The 25,962-nt window shown below is 54.9% G+C and overlaps 1 protein-coding gene and 1 long non-coding RNA gene across 9 annotated transcripts; one reads left to right on the forward strand and one right to left on the reverse strand.

The window, feature by feature from the left end:
• On the reverse strand, positions 1–25,910 carry SH3GLB2 (SH3 domain containing GRB2 like, endophilin B2). 8 transcript variants are annotated; one of them, XM_040531122.1, is made up of 12 exons: positions 25,600–25,891; positions 17,347–17,488; positions 16,858–16,986; positions 15,508–15,641; positions 14,940–15,032; positions 10,735–10,797; positions 6,543–6,566; positions 3,721–3,810; positions 3,416–3,516; positions 2,944–2,958; positions 2,104–2,368; positions 1–1,453 (listed from the first exon to the last, which is right to left on the reverse strand). In XM_040531122.1, the coding sequence occupies exons 1-12, from the start codon at positions 25,660–25,662 to the stop codon at positions 1,346–1,348; spliced, it is 1,227 nt and encodes a 408-aa protein (XP_040387056.1). In that variant the 5' UTR covers positions 25,663–25,891; the 3' UTR covers positions 1–1,345. The 8 variants fall into 8 exon arrangements, with proteins under 8 accessions (XP_040387056.1, XP_040387057.1, XP_040387058.1 ...); XM_040531123.1 differs by lacking the exon at positions 2,944–2,958 and having other exon boundaries at positions 25,600–25,909; XM_040531124.1 differs by lacking the exon at positions 6,543–6,566 and having other exon boundaries at positions 25,600–25,818.
• Positions 17,530–24,809, forward strand: LOC121057261. Its single transcript, XR_005813730.1, has 2 exons — positions 17,530–20,149; positions 20,438–24,809. It is a non-coding gene; the product is annotated as an uncharacterized LOC121057261 (long non-coding RNA).
• Positions 25,911–25,962: the final 52 nt, after the last annotated feature.

The following is a 25,962-nucleotide window of genomic DNA, read 5'->3' on the forward strand; positions in this document are numbered from 1 at the left end:
GTCAGGCAGTTTGTTTATTGGCAAATAAGTGCAGAAAACCATGAGCCCTACATACACAGGCGCTCAGTGCCCTGTTACATTAGAGTGGTCACAATACCAGTGGGGGAAAGTGCAAAAGATCAATAAACAAGCAAGGGTAGTTCTGACATACCGAAGGGAAGGGAGTGAACAGAGAGCTTGGTGCCGGTGAATTTCTCTTCAATCCAGCTTGAGTGGGAAACTAGTTACACAGCAACAGCAGTCCTTCAGTGGAGCTCTAGCTAAAAAGAGCATTATAGGATTAAAATGCATACACACCTGACCGCTCCCTTTGAGCTAAACCACAGACACCAAGGGCAGCCTGAATTGTTTAGATGTGTATATGGCCAAGAATGGCTTGTTGGAGATAACAGCAAGTGGGACTACTCGTTACTGTACTAGGATGCACCAAGTCTGTTCACTGCTGAGACGGGAGGGGAAAGTATTAGTTAAATCAGTGATCTCGGGTGAAAATAAGGTCAGGCTAAAACATGCCTGGAACAGATGCACTGTAAGAAAAGCCTGGACAATTAACACAGGGAGCAAAGCTTGTAAAAAGGCTTGTAAACTCTTTGCAGTCCAAGAGCAGTTTCTCAGAGGAAATGCAAGCAAGATGCGTGGTCCCTTGTACTGAGGTTTGATTTTTTGACATACAGGCTCTATGTTATTAGGTTGGTCTCTACCATGGGATTTCCTTCCAGCTTCACAGGACAGTTCTAGATGGAAGCCATCAGGCACTGTTGCAGTAAGCATGGCTCTTAGAAAGCCTTGCATTACTGTTATCCCAGCTGGGTTTAACCAGCTCTTAATTCTTAAATTCAGCTTTCTTGCCTTAAGAGCTAGACTATCTCAGAGGGATCATGTGGGACGCTTCCCCAGCGGAGTGCTTGATGGTTTGACTCAGACAATTCTACTGCTGAAGAACAGAGAGGATGGGAGGGGCAGACAGGCACTAACCCACACCAAACACAAGGGAAATTAACTTAAACTCCATGAGCAGCTGCTGAAGGAGACAGTTTGCTGGCCCTGGGAAAGCCACTGTGATAAACAAGACTAGGGCAGGGTAGAAAAAGTAATCAAGGAATCTTGCGCCGACAAGACTAACCTCAAAGCAGGCTGCACTGGTAGTTAATGAATTCAGTCTCGGGGTGCCATTAGCCCTTTCCCAAAACCTGTCATAGTTTTACCACTTCTTTCCCACAATTCCCATATTAGCAATGTGTGTCAGCCCTGACGAGAGCAATGGGCTCTGATGAAGAAATCCGCATTAGAAGTGCCAGGAGATGAGGGGTGCATTCCGCTTGTACATTCTTCTTCCTGGAGACATTTAACTTAACAGTTCCAAGTAAGTGACAGGAACTTTCCCCTTCTGGTTCCCTCTTTCCCCTATGAGCCAGTCTGGGTCCATGCCTGGCAGGCTGTACACAGTGATCATCTGGGGAGAGAAGACAGCGTTAAACAGGACCTGCTTCTGCACGCAGAGCCAAGAAGTGCAGTCAGATGTGTACTGAAAAAAACAGTAAGTTAATTCCTAAAGTTTATTTAGCAGGCATCTGCACTTTTCCCCTGGAGCCTTCCTGGAACTATTTGCAGCTCTACCAGAAGATCTATTGCCCATTGATGTCCCTGCTGCCTTTTCATTCTCCAAATTGACTTAAAGTATTTTTGCATACTGGGTGGCTTGATATTGCTCTGTCATCATCCTTTCTGGATACAAAAATTCAGTCTAGTCACCAAAACCATTTGCAGCTTGCTGAATTTCCTTTGTTCTCAGCAGGATTAGACCAGGTCTCCAGGCAGTAGCTTAGCCCATAAGCTAGCTAGGTTTGAGGGTCTCAGTGAAGATACCAAATGTTGGGGTGTTTTGTTAGCTGGGTACAACAGGCTGTACAAGTCTTAAACAGCGAATGGCCCTGAGCGCAAACTCACTGCAAAAGATACTACGGTTAAGGAAAAGATTCTATTATCAGTTCCACAAAATGGGGTTTTTAGGGGCAGGCAAAGTAACCAAGAGGCTGCTGACTGGGCAGCAGGCTGCTGCTGGACACTTAACAGCAACATTCGATGCAAAGAAAAGCCACCAACCTCATCTGCAAGAAGTGCCAGCTCACTGCTGTCAGCTGCTTCGTAATCATACAGGACTCTGGCCTTCCGTGTCCCGCTGGCAGGAGGCTTGACTTCATTGGGGTTCAGTACGCTCTCTGCCACGGTATTGGGCACCCCGACAATTGTGGGTACAACTGGGATGGTAGGCACAGCAGGGAGAGTGGCAGCACCGACAGCTGGCGGAGAGGTAGCAGCTGGGGGAGGAGATGTGGATTCTGCGTTCCCTACAAAGGTGCCTGAAAATCTTACGCAGGAGAAAAAAGCAGAGTTCAGTTAGTCTCTCGTGTGAGGAGCCAAGAAAGCTCTTTCCTTCAGTGGCTGCACTGCAGGGATGATGCTGCAGAGTTCCAGCTAACACTGTAACGTATCCATGCTGCCCTTCAAGTGGGGAAATGCACCTAGTACTCAGGTGCTGAGCCCATCCTACAGGTGTTTGTCTGCTTACTTTCCTTCCAGCGTCCTGTTACAGGACTGCTACCTAACGTGCAGGGGACGAGACTGTCGGGTGGCACCACAGGGGGCTGGGCGGGTGTTACTTTGGTCTCTGCACTGCTGTATCCTCGCCCTGCTCTCACATGTTGTTTAGCCTGCTCGTTCTTCAGGACTGGGACACTCGTTGTTGCTGTTAAACTAGATACCACAACTGGAGGCTCCCCGGCTCTCTGGGCTCTCCAGATAAAGTAATGAAGCTAGGTCTTGTTTATCTGTGGTTATCTGCCCCCGTGCTAGGGGAGCGTAGCTCTGGCCTTTGGAGCAAGGCTGCATGCAGTTTGGCTGTGGTGTAGCGCTCTTAGAGCCACTCCTGCACATGATACTTACATTTCTCCTTTGGAGCTGCAAGCATGGAAAAGAACGAAACAGGAGTGGTGAGTTACCATGCAGAGGCCCCTCCGGGGTCAGCCCACCGTGCCGTTGTAGCAGGTACCAGAAGAGCCCTACCCGCACCCAGGATGTGCAGCCAGCAGCTCAGGTTCGGTTACTGCTGCGGCTGAGACCCTCAGCCCGTCGCTTGGCAACAGGAATTAGTCTCCAGCGTGACTTAACTGATCTTGAGGAAGGATGTTCAGACTCTTGGCCGTGCTTTGAGATGAATGCATAAGGCCCAGATGAATCTGATGGCAAAGCCCACTCTAAATGCTGCCACCAGGACTGGTCACCGCTCTGTACGCTCAGAAGCTGTCGCAGCTTGGAGCGGGGGGGTGTAAGCTTCTCTCCAAGAGGAAGGAGGCCTGAACTAGTAAGGGGATGAGCCAGTAACCCCTGGGGAGGTGAAAGCAGCCTCTGGTCTCACCTGCCCAGCTGCTTCTGCAGGTCCAGCATGTACTGGTAACACTGAGCGTAGTAGTTGGTCTGGGACTCCACGAACTCATGGAGGCAGCGAAGGTGATTCACCTGCGTGGGAGGGACCGTGAGTGAGTTTGGGTGCCGGAGCACAGAACCCTCTTCCTGCAGCTCCTGCCCCAAGGGGAGCAGCCGTGTGCAGCCCAGTATTTAAGACATGGCTGAGTAGAGTACGCTCATTCGCCAAGTTTGGGATTGCTGCAGAGGCCCACGGGTGCCTCTCAGCCCCCTCCCCAGGTACCCACGCAGACTCACGTGGGTGCTGCTGATCCCCTCCAGCAGGAGCCGTGTCACCTCTGCCTGTCGATCGAACTCGGTCTGAGTGAGCCGCAGCTCGTGTTCTGCCTGCAAAACGGGACAGGGTGTTCAAGGCAGCCAAGGCACGGACCCCTATTCTGCCTTTTCCAGGGAGAGGCAACACCCTCCTCATCCTCCATCCCCCTCCCCTTTGGCACTGAGACAAGGGTGCTCGGTGGGATCCACGTGCACCTCTGACACTGAGCAGCAGGCACAGGACACCCTGGGCTGGGATCCCAGTGGGCTCTGGCTGTATTTGACCTGTATTCCTGCTTGATCCTATGTTTGATCACTGCAGCTCACGGAATGGCAGCCCAAGACTGATACATCAGGCCAGCATGCTCCTGCTCCCGCAAGACTCAAACGTGAAGTTGGAGAGGTTTTGTTAGTCCTGAGATAGGCAGGAAGCCAGGCCTGTGCTACCCCCCCCTTCTGTTGCCTGTTGGAGGACTCCAAGAACTGGGCAGCCAAAGCTGCACGTCAGTGTCTGTCCCCTGCAAAGGTGTCACTGGCAGCAGGACAGTTCCCACTGCCAGCATGTCTGAGTCTGCTCCGAAATGCAGCGGTGGAGCTCTGTTAACACCTTCTCCTATGCATGCAAGCTCGGAGAATGTGGCAGCCTCCTTCAGTTTTTCTCAAGACGAGCGACTGTTGCCAGTCTCCTTTTTATCCCCACAGAACCAAGGCTGAGGCCAGGGAGCATTCACCTCACTGCTGTTCCTAACTGCGCTGCCCTTGAGGAGGTGGACATCACATTACAGCTTCTACCTGAGCTCTCCTTTGAGGCTTGTTGCTTATTTTGAGCTGGGAGGAATTTGACAATGGGCGTTAGAAGGCAGCTCTGCACCCGACACTGGGAATTTGAAGACAGACTGACACCCAAAAACCTTTTTACCAGGCAGACAGAACATCTCTTTCCCCAGCAGCAAACAGCAGATTTCCACTCTGGCACGTTTGCAGTACCAGAAAGCCCAGACGCATCACAGACTCAGTCGGGTTGGAAAACCTGAAGCTCACCAAGCTCCAGCAGCACCGGAGCTGGCTGATGTGCCGCTGCCTGCTCTCCCCTCCCCACTGCCACGGGGAAAGGCGCGACAAACAGGCACATCTGTCCCGCAGCACGCATCGCTCCTTAGCACCAAGCAGAATGTGCCACTTCCCCCTTGGGCTGTGCTGTGATCAGCAGCACAGAAGACTGGCATCCATTTAGCTACAGCTTAAAAGGAGAGGAGTAAGGGTTTTGTGCCCCTTTCCCCTTCCCCAGGGTGATGTTGCAGTCCAAGGGCTGCCTGCCTCGGTGCGGTGGTCCCTGGACGGCACCGGTTTGGGGACAGAGGTCCTTCGGCTGCTTTGGAGATGCCCCATCAGTCTGGCACAGGAGTGGCACGCCTGGAATTGCCCCCAGAGGGCTGATCAGACAGGCTGATTGTCTCCAACAGAGGCCGTGCTGCTGGTGTTTCTGAGCAGCGTCCCCGGAGGACAGCCAGCCTCCTCGGCAGGGCAAGCTGGGGGAGCTGCTGTGCGCCAGCACGCCTGGCCTAGCGTTACCAGCACCGGGGTACAGACAGGCTGCAACAAAGAGATGCTTCCGCTGGCCTTTAATCAGATTTGTCTATTTTAAGCTACAACTGATCTATTTCTTTGCATCCCCTGAATAAAAGGGATTATTTAAAGGAGGAGAGGGGGATATACACCAGGAAATATCAGTGCAATGCCCTATTAAGCGCCAAGATTTTTGCTCCAGTGAGCAGAGCAGAGCCCTCAGTCGCAGCAGCACTATCTGAAACTTGTTGTGGCCAACACCAGCGACACTGGGGTCTATCCAACCAAGACCGGAGGAACAGAGCCTTACATGCCTACAGCTGACTGCAGTCAGTTCATTCGTTTGAGGGACTGAATAAGTAAAACCAGCCGGTCTGCTCTGCCGACGCCTTGAGTGAGGCAGCAGTAGGATGCCATCATGCACAGCATGCAGGAGCGTGCCATTCTACCACCTTGCAGCTCAGGCTAACATCCGCTGGGGGTATTTGCGGTATGAAAGGCAACGGGATCCCAGAAGGTGCCTCTGGAAGCCCCCCACAGAGCTCACCCTGCTCCCTAGCCTGCTGGCAGCCCCCCACCCACCTGCCTGGAGGAGTCAGCTCCCCTTGGGGAGCCCAGAAAAGGAGCAGGGTCTGGGGCTTGGCCTCCTTGGATCCACTCAGGAGGGTAAGTGCAGCTCACCCAGAGTGGCTCCACGACAGGCTCCACACCTCCCACCCGGCCCTCCGGACAGAGCCGTGCCCTCCATCAGCAGGGGCTGTTCGTGAGGACCCTTGGTCCTTGCGCCAGCTCTGCTCAGCGCTCCTGCTCGGACCCCAGAACAAGCGGTAAGGGGCTGCTAGAAGCCAACGCAAGGCACATGCAGAGGTGGAGCAGGCAGGGCCTTTCCCCCAGGAGCAGAGCTGAACCATGTTGCAGCACATCACCTCTGCTCCCGTGACACCAGTGCCGGGCTCTCAGCGCTGCCTCTATCCCATCCCACACGCCTGGTTTGCCCAGGAAGCCGTTCACGCTCGGTGTGGCCGACTGGCCCATGGGGCTGGGTCTCCCCTTCCCAAACTGCTGTCGGCATCACACCGAGCCACGCAGCTACAGCATGGGGGCCGGGGCTGACAGCAGTCGCGCCCCTTTCCCTCGTGTGCGCACACACGGGAGGGATGGAGCCGGCAGCTCCCCGCCACCTGAACGCTACCAACGCGCCCGGAGAGGTTCGAGCACGATTGCAGCCGGGTACTTACTTTTTCCACCTCGTCGCTCCAAAGCTGTGGGGGCCACAGAGCAACAGGAAAGGAGATCAGTGTTGGAGACGTCGAGAAGCACTCGGCATTAACACCAACGGGCAAGGACGCTCCGCGGACGCAGCAGGCCGGCTCCGGGGACGAGCTAGCCCTTCACCCAGCAGCAGCTGTCAGGCTGGTGCCCCTTCCCCTCCATCCCGCACCCTCGAGCTCGGTTTCACAGTGGGTGAGCAAGGCTGTGCCACCACAGCCAGCAGCCCAGCTCCAATCCCTGCCAGGGCTTTTGTGGTGACCGCGTTCAGTGGGCTCCAGGAAGGAAAAGATGAAGCAGCAGGGTCCTCTGAGCACGTGGATTACCTGGCTGAAGCTTGCAGAGCAGGGTGTTGAAGGACAGCCCTTCTTTTAGGAGTGCTGGGAGGCTGGTGTGCTGCTGGAGCCCACAAATAAGGTCCTGGGAAGTGCTGAGAGCCTAAGCCAGAGGCCAGCGTTCCTCACCCACTGGTCAAGAGAGCTCAGGTTGATGGGGTCATAATCCAGGCAGCCTGCAGCTCCTAGCAGGCAAGCAATGGCTGGGTGCTGCCTTTGAGCCAGGCAAAACGTGAAGCAGCTCCTTCCCACCCTCCTCCCTGGCCGCTTTCCCCTAGCCCCGCGGAGGGGAGCGGGCAGCTCCTCGGCCACGCTCCCCCCAGGCCTCCCCTCTCCTTTCAGCATCCCCCCAGGGCACGTGCCGGGCAGCACAGCTCCGCCAGCTGCTTGCTGGGATCTGGCTCCAGGACATGAAACAAGTGACGGGAGTCATGCGCAGCGATGGGGAAGGGAGGGAAGAGGCAGAAAAACACATTGGTCCTTCCCAGAGGTCCTCGGCCCGGCCTTTCCTCGGCAGACAGCCAGCACTGCTGAACCTGCACTGAAAGCACCCGGGAGCCACCGTTTCTGGACGATGTGCTGGGTGTCCTGGTGTTTTGGGGCTGCTTGGGCCCAGCACCTCCCCGCTCAGCTGTGCTGGGGATCGGTCACCAACTGTCCCCAGGTGTGCTGCGGTGCCAGGTGCCGGACAGCCTCGGCAGCTGATATAAGGAGCACCGGCTGCTGGAGTTGCTGCCCCTGTTTTGGCTTCTGCTGCCTGGCCTGCAGTTCAGCTCCTGCCTGGTGAGTACCCAGCCGGCTTCTCTGCCCCGTTCGGGCAGGGTTAGGGCAGCCACTTCCCTTACCGCAGGCCGTCCCTGTTGCAACACGCAGGGCAGTGGGGCCGGGTGTTTTCTCTGACCCTCAGACAGATGTCTTGCTATCGCAAGTCACGGGCTGACCCAGAAAAGGCCTGGGTGATGCCATCAGTGTCTGAGGACACAGGCCCCTGCCCTTGCTCATTCTGAGAGCTCCCACCCCAGGAGAAGGGAAAATCCTTGCAGGAACTGGGAAGCAGGTCCTGGCCTGGAGTGCTGCCCTGGCTCACAGCCTCTGTCAGACCAGCCTGGCCTTTTTGGAGCAAGACTTGCTACAGGGGCAAGAGGGGAAGCTTTTGGTCTGGCCCAGGTCTTCCTACACAGATTGTGTAGGCAGTACCTAAACCATTTGGGGCCCAGCTGATCTCTGTACTCTCCACTGAACTTACAGCCAGATTTGTTTCTCTTCTGTCAGCCTTTCTGGCCCAACCTCCAGCTGTGACCCTGCGGTACTCTGGGGCAGTCTAGCTTTGCCCAGATCTGGCCTTGGGTGAAGGCACCACACAGCTTTAGTCAGAAACACTCCAGACCTTGCAGGGGGCAGAATAGAGGGCCATGAGCTGCATTTGTCTTCCCCCACCACAGCTCAAGCCAGAGGAACCCTCTTTAAGGTACTCAATATGTTTTTCTTGGAATCGTTCCTGGGAAGACAGAGCATGGCAAGTGGCAGGCTTTGAGGGAAAGGGATATTTAGGCTTACACAGCCCATGTATACCTTACACAGCAACAAAAGGTCAGTGTGGGAGAGAGGAGAAATAGCTCCTCAGCTTCCAACTTAAACAAAACTGGGCTGAGTCAAGGGGCCTGTCTCCGGCTGTTTCTAATTCCAGCTAAGCCCCCTGTTACAGAAGGGGACAAATAGAAGCACCATGTTACCCACCTGTGCAAAACAACAACAATGTGAGTTTAGAACCAAAATCAGAGTGCAGCAGGCCCTGCTAAGGATATGTGGTCCAGGAAAGAGCTGACCTGTTTGCTCACCTGCAAGAGCAAGCTGTTACCTGGGCATAAGCAAGCCCTCCCCCAGAAGAGAACAGCTTAAAAGCAAGGTTAGCAGCAGCAGCTGCTCTGCAGCCTGTGTACTGACAGGGAAGTGGCACAAAGGCCTCTGGCCTGGAGGAGAAGCAGAGCAACAGCATGAGATGCTCCGAGCTCGCTGCAGCGCCTGACCCCTTGGGATGAATGCTGGGATTAGAGGGCTGGGTGCAGGGCAGTGCTGCCCGCACTGAGCTGGGGAGCAGCCTGGGCTTAGCCCTTGCTCTGCAAGTTAGAGATGCCAACTGCTGCTGAAGTCATCCTGCTCCTGCAGGCTGAGGTCAGGCAGCACTCAGCCCCCAGCTGCAACCTCTCAGAGGTGTTTTGGAAGCCATAAGGAGCACTGCTGGCAGGGGCAGTGCTTGCCACAGGTGCTCCTGTGCAGCCTTCAAATGGGAAAAGGTCAGTGCTGGCTGCTTACCTTGAGCAAGTCTGTCTCCTGGAGCCTGGCTTCACTGGCCCATGCCATCATCCTTGCTGTCAGAGCCTCCCTAGCAGAGCTCTGAAGAGGGATCAATGACTAGGCATGGATGTGCCAGGGTCGGTACCTGCAGGCTAGCAAAAACTCGAATCTGTCTCCCTGGTCATGTTACTGCACTTGGTCAGCTTGCAGTTAGATGATGACTAGATGTGTTCAGCTGAGCACCTGGGCACTCTTCAGGATGCCAGTACATGATATGAAAGTGCCTTCAGGGGACAGTCAGGATACCCCGGTCTAGTCAGAGTTATTTGGAGGCAAGGAGAGCACGGTTTCTCTCCTCTGATTCTCCCAGGGCTCAGTTTTAGTCCATTACAACAATTCCTGCGCTGTCCTTGGAACAGACCTTTCCAGCAGAGAAGCCCCTGGCTGCTCCTCGTGTGCTAGGAGAGACGGAAGCAGTACTTGCTGCAGCACTGTCAGCATCAGCTTCCCCTTGAGGAGTCTCCTCGCCCAGCCAGCTGCCTGTTGAGGCAGTTCTCTAGCTTTTGTGCAGAGCTATTTCTGATCCCAGCATCACTCTCAAGAAGGTCAGGACAGATACCCCTGGGAACTAACACTGATGCTAGCAGCCCAAACCTTTCTCCAAACGGGACGGGTTGCCCCTTAACCACATCCAACTTGCTGCTGAGACATTTTGGTTTGCTCGTAGGCCCAGCCTACTATGTTTTCATATCTACAGCCCCCCTCCCCAGCCCTTCCAGTACCAGATTACTCTGCTAACAGGCATCAGTGTTGTTCTGAACGCTGTTTAGGAAGCGAGATGGTCAGTTTTCAACATTTTAACGAGAAATGCGACATTGTGCAATGGGGAGCCATGAACACAGCACAGAAAGTCAATTGTTTGACCACAACCACACAGCAGAGATGCGACGGGCTATTCATCCACCCCCAGCACGTGCCTGGGCAACAGCCACCAACAGCTGCCAGCAGGAGGGCAGGCCCCAAGTGGAAGCCAAAAAGAAAGGACCTCTATTTGCAGAACAGACAAGCCTGTATGTCAGGGTTACTGACACCACGGGTGGCAAACTCCTCCGCCTTTGCTTTTCTTGACTGGCTAGAAAGCCTCTGAGCATTGAAGCTACAGTACTGAGCAGGTAACAACATGTGATGTTGCCAGTATATGGTTGGGACCATCCAGAAAGGCTAACCTGTGAGGTTTTTTTCCTTTCAATTGCTCCACTAGCAATAGAAATGCTGTCAGAAGATTCCCACTAAAAAAGTGGGAACAGACCAGGAGAGAAACTGTGAAGGAAACCAAGCAGCCAAACTGCCAGACCCTGCCAGTGCACCCTCAAAAGGTGACCTGCGTCCTTACATCGAGTCAGAGAAACTCCAGGCATCCCATGTCACATTAAAATGTTGAAAACAGCAGAGCACTAGGTCTAAGTTTGTCAGGTGAAGAGTGGGGCAGGAAGAGGTTGGAGAGGCAACATCTAGGAGGAAGCAATCTTACCGCTGATGCGCTGGCGGAGAGAATGTAATTACGAGGTCTAGTCTCCTGAAAGTCAGGCACAGCCTAGTAGGGGAATAGAGTTTCATGTACAAGTCACGCAGAGGAGTCGACAGGAGTCACTTGGGCAACAGGAGGAAGAAGGGGCTGTTGTTTTTTTCCTCTTGGTTCTGGGAACTTAGCTCAAATTCCCAGGGTTGCAGGAGGGAAGTCTCCCAGCAGTCGGGGCAGTGGTGCTTGGAAACTCTCCCCAGGTGGGAAACAGAGCGAGAGGAGGGGGACTGGCTCATGCGGTCACACCTGGTACTTAACAGCAGGTGTTTCTACGGGTAGAAACTCTGCCTGTACTTACAGGTGTCTGCTCCTACTGCAGCCAGTCAGAGGGGTGATGAGACAGCACCATCCTGAATGTGTTCCCCATTGCCTTGCAGCCAGCAGGTTGCTCTTCTCATGTTGGCCCAGTCCAGTGGGCAGGACTTTCTTTTCCCTTGCTGCCCACCTACAGTCCTAAAATGTCCCTGTACAGGGCCTTGCCCTTGGAGTGGGCGTGATTACTTCCAGAGCATACTCTGCAGTGCCTTTTAAAGGGAGCCATCTACTTGTTCTCACTCTCAACAAGCCTCTCAGCACGTTTCTACCTCGCAGGCTCAGATCTGCTCTTTTCAGCGATGGGCACGGCTCGATCAAAGCAGATCTAGCCCGAGGCCTTGCTGCCACCAAAGGCAGCGTGCAAGTTTTCAGCCTAGAGGTCAGAAAACCTCCAAGCCAGCTTCTTGACAGCTAAACCCCTGCCCTGGGACAGGAAGACTTAAGTACTCCAGAGGTTTTCTTTGTTGGGCATGCAAGGGCTCCAATCTATCCCCACGCACAGTGGGGGCTCGCTAACCATGGTGTAACACTCCTGTCAGCTCTTCCTAGGCCGGCCCCTGGCTGTAGCATCCCCCACAGAGATAAGCCAACCTGCTAGCTCGCATCAGGACACATCGCACTTGATCCCGGTCAGCCTTTATTTTGCAGTGGGTTGGGGTGCAAGGCTGGCACACAACCCAGCTGTAACCCCGACAGGTCTCTAATCCTCTCGGGCCCCGCGTTTCCTCTCCCAGGTTAATCTCCTTGCGGCTCACCCAGATCTACTTATACAAGCTGACCCCATTTGCTGGGAGCTGCAGCAGCCCTGAGCATCCTGCTGGAATGAGTGACCGGTGGGTGGAAGTGCAGTCGGGCGGTCCCAGCAAGAAGAGATTTTTAAACTGTCTAGGAGTTTTGGGAACAGCAGGAGGACAGAATAAGGAGGAGTGATTCCTACTACAAGTCAAACCTGAGTACAGGGAGAGGAATGCACCGGTGAAATTTGAGGCTAGTACAGTGGCTGGGCTTGGCTCCTCCCCATGGGGAGAGGAGATATTTGACAATATTTTTTAGTTTTAAATCAAAAGCAACTTAAGAAACCTCTCCTCCCATTCCCTGGTCTCCGGTGAGTCCCAAAACTAGTCAAAGCACATGGGATGAAGGAGGCAAGCTGCTCTTGCGCTCCTGTGCATGGGCAAGTTGTATTTGCAAGCAGTGGTCAAAAAGACCCCCTCCCTTCCTCCCTCCCTCTTCCACTCTTGCAATGGTGAAAACGGGCAGAGCCCTGAGCCTGAAGGGCAGCACAACACCACAACCAGGTCAACCTGCCTGTCATTGTCTCCGGACTGCCTCCCTTCCAGGGAGGGACTCACCACCCAGCCCAACCTCCTCCTGCCTGGGGCCAGAGGAGCCTGAGGGGGTCTTTATGTGAGCCCCTTGAGCACTGCTTGCAAGCAGTGTTGATGGAACTGGGTGCATGCTCCAGAGGGGCTGCAGGCAGCTGACAAATGCTCCCAGCTTTCTGGGGCAGCTTCCCCTGGCAGCCACGGCCCTGACCAGAACATGCTGCAGGGCCAGTCCTGATGGACGAGGGAGATAAGAACTTTCATTTAAAATGGGAAAGAGACAATGAGAGGTGTTAAAGAAAAATCACAGCACCGTTAGCACAGTCAATACTCACATCTCCCTCACACTGAGCAAATTACAAAGAAACAAAACAAAAAGGTTAGTAAGCAAAACAGCATCAACAGGAAGGACAAAGCACAAAATCAGAGGGAAATGCACAAGCCCAGACAATCGAACAGCAGCTCACGCGTCTGGGCAGCAGCATACTTGGAGGGTCAGTCACGAGACAGAAGCTGTGGGAACACAGGTTTGCACTCAAACGAGAAGAGCAGCAAGAGAGAGGTGAGCTGGGAGAGGTGCGCTATTTGAGGCCAGCTCAGATGGAGAGGTATGACACAGGACTCCAGGCACACTGCAGGGAACACCGTGGGCTAATCATGTGTTAACACGTCTGGTGCCGAGGCAGCAGCCCACCCCTCCGTGCTGGGAGCTTCCACTTGTGCCTTGTCCCCTGGTAGCCAGCGAGGCGCCTTGAGGCCTGAGGCCAGGGACCTCACCTTTAAGCTAAGCTGGGTAAGAGCTGGGTGCTCAAAAAAGCAGCTGAGGTTGCTTTTCTGTTCTGGTGATCTGTTTCAAAGAGGCAGAGCTACTCAGGCATGGCTTGGAAGCCTTTAGGCTGGCTCTGCATCCTACCTGGAGCACTCCAGCACTGCGGTTCCAGTGGGAGACCAGGTTTTGCTTTTCCAGCTACAGGGAAGTCCCTCACCCAAGGGTCTGTTTGCAGCTGAGAGCCCTTGGGATCACTTCATGTTGGAAGCAAGTTGAGGAGGAAGAGGGTAGAAAGGGAGGAAGCACACCAGCTGTCTGAATTCCTGCTCTGACTTAAGCCTAAGATAAAGCAATGGTTGCTGCTTCCGCTGGGAGCAGGGGCACCGCCCCCTTCAGGAGGGTAACTGGGGATTCCTCAAGTTACCCTCAGTGGGTCTGGGTGACCTGACTGATGAGAGGCGGCTTTTTTTTAAAGGGTAGCTATTGCCTTTGTTCACCCAAAGCTTTGTTTAAAATTTCCCACAGAGGCCTGAGTGCTGTCAGACCTGCTGATGGAGGCCTCTGAGCTTAGCACAGCTTCTCCACATGGCACGAACATAGTTAGGTTCAGAGAGAAGGGAAAACACCTGGGAGCTGGCCACCCAGGGAGCTGCCAGGCCATAGACCCAGCCAAACAGATGGCTACAAGTCAGGCTCGTGGCAGGTCTCCCAGGCCGGTATCCCAGAGAGTGACAAGGATTCCTGCTCGTTCTGATAGCGTGGTTTTGGTAGTTGAGATCCTGGCCCCAGGCTAGAAGCAGAACTTGTCGACTCCTCCTGCCACAGCCAGAGCAGTGCAGGATGGCAACCTGCTTCAACAAGGCCTTCAGGGAGCCCATCGGTGCCCAGCTACGTCCCCTCTGCCTCCTGCTACCCTGCCTCTGCCCGGGGCAGCTCTAAGAGGTACCTGAGGCCCGGGGAACGTTCCTGAGCTGGCAGGTCTCAGCCTCAGAGAGCACTTTGCGGAGTTTGTCCCACATCCCCGTTGCTCAGGCCTGGGGACAGGGACACCGGTTGACTTGCCTGCCCCTTCTGTGCTGACCCGGGAGCTTTGCTAGTTTACCAGCCGTGAATCCTCCAAAGCCAGAGGGCAAGGCAGCAGGTAACCAGACAGCACCGCGAACTAATTGAACGGGGAGGCTGCAGGAGGGGCCTCTTGGTGGCCAGCCTGACCCTCGCCACCCCTCACAAGCTCCCCCAGCGTTTCTACCTGGGTAAGACAGAGTTGGCCAAAAGACAACTAGTCTGAAATCCTGGGAGTCCTGCAGCGCCCCAGCGTGCTTTCCTCTTGTACACCTTCCAGCTCAGCTCTCTCTTGGCTTGCTTCCAGATCCCCAGGGAGATTTAGCAAGTCCTCAGAAGATACAGCCTCGTAGTTACCAGCACAAATCACCCAGCTAGTAACTGAACAGCCAGGAACCACTGTCAGTCAGGAGGCAGGAGCGTGGTAAGTGTGAGTTTCCAGACTCTGGCGTCTCAGAACTGTTTGTTTCAACAACTCTCCCATGGGAGGGCATCTAAGGAACAGGCACATGGCTCCTGCTCCCAGTTGCCTTGCACACCAGATAAGGAATCCTCCCACCCATGCCTGCCAGAGCCAGGAGGTAGTAGGGCAGCCTGATTTTTATCCAGAGAGATTGTGGCATTGCTCATGTGAGCCAAACCCTGGGGTCAGAAGGACAGAGGAGAATGAAGGAGAAAGTTACCGCTGCTTTTGCCTCGGCAGCTTTGGCTTTCTTCAGCCTGGCTTTGCAGGCGTCCAGATCCAGGCGGCAGTTCTGCAGGATCCTCCGTTCTTTCTGGAGGAGACAGAAAAGGGGTAAGAGCAGGCTGTTTAGGAGCTGTTGGGGAGGGAAAGGGCCAAGGGATCATCTGGGAATCAAGTCTATTTCCTAAGCAAAAAGTGCCTGTGAGAAAAGCAGTTGCTGTGTTCATCCTGCTAGCAGGAGTTCGGGGCATGGCTGCTAAGGATACAGGGTAACCTGCTGGAGACAGGGGACTGTGGGCTTGCAGTGCCCACTAAGCTGCAGGGGTCAGGGAAGGAGGTACCGCCCTCACCCACATCAAATAGCAATCCTTCCCTGCAGCACAGGGAGCCCTGAGCAGATCTAGGGCTGGCACTTCCCCTTCCTTGTGTTCTCCAAGGGGAGAGATGTGGGCTCATCCTTTCTCAAAGGGAAGGAGGATGCATTCTTCCAGCACTGTCTCCACTTCCCCCCGCCCTCCTCCTCCCCGGTGAGGTGATGAGCGTCCCTTCCCTGCCACCACACTTACAGATATGGTTCGCCAGTCCCCCTCCAGGAAGTTGCGCAGTGGGGTCAGGAAGTTGATGGAGGCAGAGTGGATGAAGTCCCGTTCTGCTGCACCTAAGCGCCTTTGAGTCTCTCCAACTTTTATCAAGGTCTTCCCTGCAATGATGGGAGCCTTCAACTCCAGGAGAAACCAATAAACATTGTGTTGGCTTAAGCCAACTCCCCCAGTGCTACCAGGCTCCAGTTTTGGGCAGCAGGAGGCACGGTTGTACCTCGCCTCGACAAGGTGACCGTGCCCGTACCGCACCAGCTTCAGTCCTAACATCAGTCCGCCTTTAGCTTCTGGCCTCTTCTCAACCACTCCCAATGCAGCTTTGATCTTATCTGGCTGCTGAGGCACTTATTCCACTGATGTTCTTTTACTGCTGCACCTGCTTGGGCAGTATGATCTTTGTCTCATAAAAGAGAGGCACAGGAACAGAGCAGCAAATTGAAAAGCACCAGAGCAGAAAAAATGAGTTGATTAGGCTCCGGTTGAGGCAGTGCTGCCTATAGATGCAGTTACAGCTGTTCTGCCTGCAACAGGACTCGCTATTGAACAACTATCGATTTGGTGAGCAGTAACAAAGCTTATGGCAGAAGCAAGGGCAGTTGGAAGTTCAAGCAGTGCTTCTGTGTGGGTCTGCTGCTTAAAGAAGCCCTAAATTCCCCTAGGAAGGGGGAACTGCTAGGATTTACGAGCAGAAAGATGCACTGCGTGATAAGGAAGGGGCCTATTGAAGCTTGTAACCAAGCACCAGCCTTCCCCCAAAGCTGTTTTCTTGTTCTTTTGCTGGAGAAATGATTTTTTTCCCTTCTAATTGCAAGCCACATTTAAAGGACAGTTCTGTTCACAGCCTAGAGAAACTACAACCAGATACCACTTTAGACAAAAAAAAAATTCTCAAACTTGACAAAGCTACAGCTGTTCAGTGCAAGTCATTGTTCAGGGTAACTTAGAAAGCCATGGAAATAGCACAATAGTTTCTGCATCCCGTAACCAGTTCCACTGGCTACCCTGGATCGGTATGTCTTTGCTTCCTCTCTTGCTCTGCCAGACTTGAGGACTGCATAAGGGCTGGGGAGACCCCTGTCCCTTCTCCCCCACAACGTGGAGGATGCTTTGCTGCAGAGCAAGACTGCCTTCCTCCTCCAGGTGGCCTATTTGCTCCTGTGCTATAGAGCAGACCCTTCCCTGGCATCAGCTTGGATTGCCATGGGTGGAGCGAGGCACCCTGCTGCAAGAGGCATGCTGTGGATGTCTTAACCAGAAGGGCAGTGGGGGTACCCTCCTGGGGGGGACGATTCCCAGGGCTCAGCCAGGCCGGCTTACCGTAAGGTGTCCCCGGTCCAAAGTCATTGGCTGCCTCTGTCATGTACTGCGCCAGCAGCTCCCCGTTGGTGACCCGGGAGGGCACCTTGCGGTCGAGTTTCTCGTAGAGGAATTCTTCTACTCTGGCACCTGGAAGGAGGATGCCACCAGCGGTTACAGGAAGGAAGGTGAAGGAGGGGCCCGTGGAACTGGCATTCACAGTGGCCCACTGCCTGCAGTCCTCAGTCATGCACTGGGAAGCAAACAGCAGCACTGGGAGAAGACGTCCCCTCCCTCTGGCCACCTTCCCATCCTTCCCCGTCCTCAGGAGCACGGCCAGGCTGCGCAGGGCAGCAGCCGGTCACCTTTCAGCCACAAGGGAATGAAGGACGGGCCCCGCAAAGACGCACTTCATCCAGCCCCGACAAACAGGGCTTTCTGCCAGAGGACACGTCTTAACGCTGAGATACGAGCGATGTTTGTCCTTCAAGAGTTACGATTTGGACTTACTGGGGTTTGGCTGTAGCAGAACCTCAGTCTGGCGCAAGATCTTCTCTGTCCAGTTCTTAGTCGAGTCTGCCCTGGCCAGGAGGTTTTCAAAGTGGGCATCTAATTCGGTCTTCTCAGCCTGGCCCAACTTTTCTTCTGTAAACTGCAGAAAGGAGGTAGTCGTTAGAAGTTCAGTTCTACTGAAGCAAAATTATGATGTGATACAGAGCTATTAAGAGCTGGAGAGGCTGCTTCTGTCTTATGCAATTATCTTAAAATTAAGATAAAAGCCTTCAAAATGTCTTTCTTTGTTACCAGGCATCTTTCAGGGGAAGAAGGCAATTTTTTACCGAAGAGTAGAACAAACATTGAGCTAAAAATAGAGGCCAGGTTTGAGAGGTGTTCCAGAATAAGAAACTTTTATTAAGGCAAATAGTATGGTAAAAAAAATTCTGTAGTTGTGAGGAATCTATTTAAATATGCATGTGGCAACAGATGTCCTCCAGATGAGGCAATGGGCTGTCTCCTTTTACCTCCTCCTAAGCAATTCCACGTCCTGCAAACCCCCTGGGATCAGAAATGCCGCTGTCACCGCACAAGTCCGACTTCCCATCTCTTTAGACAAGCACACACACTACCTGTCTTACCACAGGGCTTGTGCGTGCCCTGCACAGCATCCGAGCTCACCTCCTGCTTTGCTGGTAGCAAGCTGCTGACTGAGCCCCTGGGGTTTAAGGAGGCTCAAACTCATCTTTTAGATGGAAACGCCTCCAGCAAGTGGCGGTTCTTCACGTTTTCCTCTAGGACACGTGGTGGCTGGACAGCCTCTGACACAGGGTCTTGAGAGAAATACGATGGTGCCGGACCTCTCTCAGCACTCAGGTTTGTGCTGGCAATGGACTCTCCCTCCCGCCCTGCTTCTTGTAAGTTTGAAATTAGCAGCAGAGAAAAGCAGGCTGTGCAAGTCCTCGGCGCTTGCGTATGGGGCAGTGACATCTGACACGCGATCTGACAGCCTGGAGGGGCAGCATCGGGTGGCCTGGACACCCCGTTGGTTCCTTGAGAGATCTCTGGGAGAAGAGCCTATTCCCCCTCTTCCTAGTCCCCATTCTTCATTCGTTCTTCTCAGGAAGCTGGCCAGCTTCAGTATGTTTTTAAGCAGTTTCCCGCTGTTGATGGAGCCAGCATCTCGTTGGATCATACTAAAAGAACCCTTTAGACAGCCATGCCCCTTGGGGCCCTACAGAGGTTGCGTTTGTCCTTTTAGTCCTTGTTGTTGGCTTCTGGTGCCCCTGTTCAGCTATCAGGATGTGGCACTGCGCAACACCTGGCACAGCCAGGTGCCAGGAGATTAAAGCCTACCCCTAGCCGTGTGTGCACCCAGCACAGTGCTGGGGACAAAGGGAGACAGAGCAGGCCAGGAGCGGCGCGTGGGGCAGGCACACAAGCGCTCGGGAGTCGAGCTATCAGCCACGTGCAGAGGCTGCTAGATGTCCGAGATATGCGAGCCCTGCAGGTATGGTTACACCGTGACCTGTTGGGTAAGATTCAGGCCGGAGCCAGCGGTTAAGGGGTGATCGAAGTGAGGGGTTTGGTTTGCTTCGTACCTGATTTCTGCCCCCCATCGCCTCTGGGGGGCACGCACAGCTATCGGACACGAGCGAGCAGCTGAAGCATCTTTTCCTCTGTCGCTGTGGGAAGCCCTGGGCTGTTTTGTTTTCAGACTCTGCCAGGCTGGGCTGAGTCACTGCCATGCAGCAAACTGGGGCTTCCCAGGTATTTGGCAGCGACGCTCGAGTCATCTGTTTAAGAGCTTTCCTAAATAAGCCAAGACTCTCTGATGCAAGCGTAGCAGTCTCCCTCGCCCCCCTTTCCCAGGCAGCTTTTTGAGAACTCAGCTCACTTTCAAGTCCAGCTCTTCTCCCTGCAGTTTCGACATCCTGCACCAGCATCTGCCCTGGAGCTGTCAAGCTTAAACCCAATTTCTTAGCAGCCGATTTTAGTGAGCTGCTCACAGCATTGCTGCAGAGCCAGATCGCTGCTGAAGCCCTCCACAGGGCTGTAGGCAGGCTCTTGAATCACTCGGTTCCGGGGAGCTTTGTGATATTCACAAGCGCTGTACTTTGCTGCTGTTTTCTGTATGGCAGCCCTTCTCCCGGTGCCCTGGGAACATGGTCACTCGCGGAGCGCTGGGCCAGGACTCGGTCACCAAAGCTGGTTGTCCTGCAAGAGGGTTGAGGACACATCGTGGTCACTGCAAGCCTGGGCTGTGCCAGGAGGGGAGGATGGGCAGGAATGTGAGTCACAGCCCGCAGCTCCAGCGGGGCAGGTCACAAAACAATCTCCTATTCAGGCTTTATTTCGGAGCAGCAAAGCAGAGCCTGAATGTCATGGAGTGGGTGCAAGGGCACGGGAGGCTGCAGCTCCATGCAGGGAGGCTGTTGCTCCATTCCCACTTAATTCCCTTAGTGCCTCCCTCACCCACCTCGATGTTGGCCACGCTGCAGGGTTCAGAGCAGGGCACAGCCTCGGGGCGTTGGTAGCACGTTGCGGCAGGGACTCCTCCGTCCTCCTCCTGCAGCACGCTTCTAGCTCCTCATCTGTGCAGACTGGCAACCCTGGACTCGCGTGGGGAGACGCTGACCCAGCTCACCTCTCTCTTAATGTGACTTTCAGGGGGATCAGAGACCTCGCTCGTCTGCGCCGTGTCGCTGGGAACCTGCCATCAGGCGCAGGGGCGAGCTGACCACGTCTCCCAGGAGCAGCTTCCAGCGGGATTAGATGAAGCTTCTCATGAACGCACAGCCAGCAAAGGGGATTAGAGGTAAGTTACACTGCCTTATCCTATGAGCTGGCTCTTTCTCGTGGCTGGTGCCAGTGGAGGTCTGAGCTTTCGGGTGGCAACAGGTCTCAGCTGATTCTCGTAGCTGGTTGCCTAAGTCCGTGTCCCCAGGGGGAAGCGGGGTGGAAGAACAGCAGCTTGTGAAGTCTGGCTGCTCGAGCAGAACTCCCCCCATTCTGTCTCTCCACACTTAAATTCCTAGCAACAGAAATCCTTTGTTTTCATAACACTTTCAGAAATTTGATTGCATTTTTCCTTCCCACTGGACAGAAATAAGACTCCACTGTGAGGCTGAGAGATGCAGGGGAACAAACAGGCTCGCCGTGCAGTCACTCCTCCTGACTGTAGAAAGCCAGATTACAAATATTTTGTGTCTTGCTGCTCCCAGACCAGCAGCATCGGTGGTTCCTGCAGCTCCAAATACTCCAAACCCTACAGGTGGGAGCCTTGTTTGCTTGTACCGAGCCGACGCATGGTTTGGTGCACATCCACCCAGGAGAGTCAGGGCAGGCAGAGCCTGTGCAAGCACAATGCCAGGGGAGAACCTCGAGCTCCTCGGTCCTGCTGCCACAGAACTACTCCCAGGTGTCTCCTAGAAGCTGCTGGTTGGAGAACCAGCCCTGCCCCGAACCAGCTCAGGAGGCACATCCTGGGGCCACGTGCTGGGTCACGGTGCGGAGAGGCTCCTGCTGGTCCCTGAAGCTGACCCAGCTGAGCGCCAGCCCCGGTTTTGTGCGGGGAAGCTGATGAAGCGATTAATAATGCAGGGCAGCCTTCTGCCGAGTGCCACTCGCACTCTCCAGGAAGAGGAGAGTCACGCTGCGTTCCAGGGCATCAATAATTCAGCCAAAGGTTGGGTTTCCTCTGGGAGGCTTGGCTGGCCAGCAGGAACGCTGGATGCATTCTCAGGGACCAAGCGGACAGGCAGGCTGACGGAGCAGGAGAGCAACACTCGGGCAACAGGCACAGATTGCAAAACCCGCAGCCGTGCTGGACTGCAGTCAGGGCAGCTGCCAGCGTTTACAGCTTGGGGGAAAGCTGCTCTTTCCCCACACGAGTTGTTAAAGGCACTGCTGGGAAGCCAGGAGGGTGAGAGAGCAGAGCGGAGCGGAGCTGGACATGTCCCTCTGTACTACAGCTACGGTATCAGACAGGCTGTGCCTGCAGCCCAGCTACTTGAGGCCACCAAGGTTAGGGTTTAAAATATCACACGCGTTGTTTTCTTTGCTGAAAGCGTGACCGCCTTCCTCCCCTCTAAGCCAAGGGGAATAAGTCCCACTGCTTCCACACAGAGCAGCCTGACTGCCTTGCGTCTCTTCCAGGCTCGTGTGATCTCTCCACGCCTCTCCCCTTCAGCAGGCCCAGGCTGGAAGCCCTAACGGGGGGCTGCAGCCCCCTCACGGAGGATCTAGTGGCAGAGATCAGGCCCTCGTACCACTTGCAGGCTCACCAGCTTTTCCAGCTGGACGTTATTTCTGAGACATCTAAGGTGGAATGCAGTCACCCTGCTGTCACAAGGATCAAACAGAGGCCAAAGACCTTAAACCAGAAGTTGTCTGCTGCATCTGCCACTAGATTTGGGGCGCTGGACTTTCTGAAGCCTCCTAACGCCCAGGCTGTTAGAACATTGCTCTTTCGGTGCTCAGAGGCACGGCAGAGTCAGATTCAGCCCCTGTACAGGGCTGCTTTAGGAAAGAAGCCACTGCCACTTAGTCAGCATCTAAAAACTACCTGGATCTCAACGGCTTTGGACCAGATACAGCGTATGCTTCAAGTGTTTGGTCACCGGGAGTCAGGGAAGCCAGGCTGCGAGCCAAGTAAAACCGTGTTAGAGGACAGAAGGAAGCCATTAACAGGACGGCTTTGTTAACTCAGGAGCAAAGCATTTAGGAAAGTAAAAAACCTTGCCCTTGTGGATTCATAGATGTGTTTCAAACAGAAACAGGATCTGGCCTGTACCTCTTGCCTTCAAACCCTTTCCTTAAGTCACCTCCTGTTGTCTTGAACGTGAAGGTGTCCAGTAGGCAAGGCATTAGCCCCAGCACGGGCAGCAAGCAGAGGGGACAGGTCTATTTTAATCACCAGATTTGGAGAGATGGGGAAGTCTGCCTTGCCTCAGGAGCTTCAGGACAGAACAAGTCAACCTATAGCTGCCACTGGTAACTACATTAGCAGTGGGATACACACCCAAAAGCTCTACTCACGCTCGGGCAATTTTGCCCAGAGCAAGTTTCCATCAGAACTGACAGGAGACAGATACCCACAATTATTTCCAGATGTCCCTGAGAGAGCCTGGCTCGCAGCCTGGCTGGAACAGAGGCACCCAGAGCGTTACTTTGGAGGAAGAGACGCCGGTTCCTGTAGGGAGGCTGGAGCTGCTATCATCGCTTTCTCTGCGGAGGTTTGGGATCGAGCCCACTTACTGGTACCTGGAAGGTGCAGGTGAACAAAGGCCGTATTCTCCTTCAGTGAAGATGAAGAGAGTGACCTGTTTGGAGTCTGTCTGCAGGAACCAGAGCTGTTAGGGACCTAACTGCATCCCTGTGAGGATGCCAGCTAGATGGCTGTGATTCACGGAGCCAGTGTCAGTGCGGCACACCCTCGGCTGGACTGCTGAATCCTACACAAGCTCTTCAGCCACGCAGCTGTTATCTGTAGGATATTTCCAGCTCGTTTCCCGCTCCCAGGGCAGCAGATCTGACCACCACCTCCCTCTGCTTTACCTTCTGCTTTGCTTTTTTGAAGAGTGTTTTCTGGGAGCATAAGAGGTGCCATAAAGCCCACGGGACAGTGCCTTGTCAGGGTGCCACGTTAAGGTACTTACTGCATACACAGCCTCAGAGAGTTGCTGCACAGCTTCTTTATCACAGCTGTGCCTCTCCTGCTGGCAGTGGGTACAGGCTTGCCCACCCAGGAGCACACAAGCCCTGCAAGCTCCTAGCTCGGGTAGGCAGCTTGCTCCTCAGGTCGGAGAGCAGCAAACTGGTGCCTGAGCTACAAAAAGCCATGTAAAGCTGGTGATGGTTTGAGTTTTGTCAGGAGCCAGGTTAAGCCTAGGCCTAAAATCCTTCCTGCTCTTCAGCCAGTGCCCACCTCAGGCTGTACTTGACAGGTTTCAAACAGGCTGAGCAGTGCTACAGCCCTTCTTTCAGTACCAGTTAGCTCTCGTGTGTTGGCCAGGCGTCTCCGCCAGACAGTAATAGCTAATGCTGTCTGAGCGGCACAGCACATAATGGCCAGTCCATTTATCTTCCAGTCGCTGCAGTTCCAGTAAAGCATCGCTTTGTTAAATGCCTGGAGCTGAAGAAAGCATCCCTGGTGCTACAGAAGACGGAGCTTATTCCGGCCAGGTCGTACTCCTCCCCTGGAAGATCTGCTGTGCAAAGAGACTGCTACAAACCCAATCCCTGCTGCCGGCAGCAGACCTCGGCTGTCGTCTCTGGCTCCTGGTGGTGACAGGGCGATGCTCGCCCCTGCTGGATGAGGGCTCTGTGGGACGGCCCCAAATGGACCTACTTCTCCTCGGGATTGCATTTCAGGAGGTGGGGCTCTGCCCCGGCGATGCGTCTCCTTCCCGGCTCCCCTGCTTGCACAAACACACGAGTGCTGTCCGCGAATGCTAGTGACCATTTCGTTTCAAGTAATTACTACCTTAATTAGTCACACGAATAGTCGCATCCAAGATGATTTGGAGTAGGTGTAGCAGGCAGAAGCCACTATTTATAAACGCCTCCTTGCTCTAGAACCGGCGTGCAGACACTGTTCCCATGCCTGTCTCCTTCCTACGCTTTGAAGCTAAAAAACGCTTATCAGAGACGTACAATGAGGCTTCTAAACATGCGATTTCTTTGCAGCATTTCTGCCTTTCTTCTGCCACCAAGGTCATTTGCATGAGAACAGCATCTTTAAGCCTTCCATCTGCTCCTTATTTTGCACCTGTAGTTAATATTTCTCTTTTCATAACACATGACTCACTGGCATGATTACAGGAGATGGTATCTGTTTACAGGAGAGCGATTCCTAAAAGAGCCAGGATTACCCCGTGGCACAGACGGGTTGGACCGAGGCAGCGCTGCTCCGTTTGTTTATCAACCCCCACACCTTGGGTAGAAAAGGAGCCCGGTCCTGAAGCCACCAGCTGGACTGGAGCTCTCAGGCAGGATCCCAAACACCTCCGATTTGCCTCTCCTCTCCTGCCTGACCAGGAGCAGTTTTCCTTTCCAGCTGTTACGCCTGGGGAGCGGACGGAGCCGGCAGCCACATCTCACCACCTGCTGCACGCTTCGTTCCTCACGGGTAGCCAAGTTTCTTCTGTCTACAGTTTCAGGACAGCACTGCAGCCCCAGCAAGCTGCTGCTAGCAGGTTTGGGAAGGACGGTTTGATGCTGCTGTAGTCCAGCAAGGCGCTACCTGCTCAGCCTCAGCGGCTCCTTCCCACCTCTAACAGCGCTGCGTTTTGTCGGGTCCTGGGAGCTCCTGCAACCTGACCTCCTGCGCGACTGAAACGCGACCCGTGAAAGGCTTCTACCACATCTGCCTACCGAAAAGGAACAGTTCCTCAATGGGGCTGGCCACTTGCCTAGACAGTTAGCTCAACGGCTATTTGCAAGATTTTTTTTTTTAAGATAACAACCTTCACAATGCAAGCACTACCCTCTGTATACTTCTCGATGCAGGGGTTAGAAGCATCTCTGGGGCCATTTGCACCACCAACTTTAGGAAGCTCTGGGCAGCCTCCCCTGACACCCCAGGGAAGCGGCAGCAGTGGGATTTAGGTGGGTTCCTGCTGAGGGTTCCCCAGCCCCGCTCCAAGCCCTCAGCACCCAGAGGTCCCCGCTCGGGGGCTGCAGCTCAGGCCAGCCTGCACAGCCACAACCAACAGCTCAGTGCCACCCCCAAAATGCCTTTTCCACCTTTCCTCCAGCTGGAAACCAAAACAAATTGGCAACAAAACTGCACTAAACCCACAATATTTGTTTGTGGGAAGCCTCCCCCCAGGATCCCGGGGCCTGGTGAGGGATGCTCTGTGCCTGGGAGGCAGAAGGGCAGGAAGGGGGGAGGACGATGCAGGGCTGACGGGGAACCCCACGGGGGCAGGGCTGGGGCCTTGAGACCCCCATTTAGGCCCTTGGGGCCCCTCTCAGACCCTGGGGTCGCCCCTCAGGCCCTCCTCAGACCCTGAGACCCCCCCCTCAGACCCCTCTCAGGCCCTGGGGGCCCCCCTCAGACTCTGGGGACCTCTGAGGCCCTGGGGACCCTCCTGTCAGGCCCCCCTCAGGCTCCGGGGACCCCCACCTCAGATCCTGGGACCGCCCCTTAGGCCCCGGGGACCCCCCCAGGCTCTGGGGGACCCCCTCAGACCCCAGAGACCCCCCTCAGCCACCTCAGGCCCCCCCCGTTGCCATGGCGACGCGCTGCGGCCCGGCCCCCACCTGCATGGCTCGGGAGAAGAAGACGCCCGCGTCGGACGCCAGCTTCTTCACGTTGAAGTCCATGGCGGCGGCGTTGCCGGCGGTACCGGTCGTGGTGCCGGTGCCGCGCCCCCGCTGTCCCCGCGGCCGCCGCCGGCCGGGCTTTATAGCGCCGCGCCGCGGCCTCTTAAAAGGGCCGGGGCTGGGCGGAGGGGCCCAGGAGAGGGCAAGCGGCCGGGAGGGGGCGGGAGGGGGCGGCGGGAGGGGGCGGCGGGAGGCCGCGGGGTGCGCGGCGGGCCCCGGGAACCGGGCGGCGCCGCAGGCGGCGGGTGCGGCTCGGGGCGGGGGGCGCGGCCCCTTTAAGGCGCGCGGGGGCCGCGGGGG

This window comes from Cygnus olor, chromosome 19 (assembly GCF_009769625.2).
Source record: "Cygnus olor isolate bCygOlo1 chromosome 19, bCygOlo1.pri.v2, whole genome shotgun sequence".
Classification (NCBI taxonomy): domain Eukaryota; kingdom Metazoa; phylum Chordata; class Aves; order Anseriformes; family Anatidae; genus Cygnus; species Cygnus olor.

What these genes read in the sequence shown, in the direction of transcription:
- SH3GLB2 (XM_040531122.1), bottom strand. Translation starts at nt 25,662, where the DNA reads ATGGACTTCAACGTGAAGAAGCTGGCGTCCGACGCGGGCGTCTTCTTC. An exon ending in GGAGCGACGAGGTGGAAAAA is followed by an intron (nt 3,811 to 6,542) that starts GTAAGTACCCGG and finishes CCCGTTTTGCAG; the next exon opens with GCAGAACACGAGCTGCGGCT. An exon ending in TGGCACTTCTTGCAGATGAG is followed by an intron (nt 1,454 to 2,103) that starts GTTGGTGGCTTT and finishes TTCTCTCCCCAG; the next exon opens with ATGATCACTGTGTACAGCCT.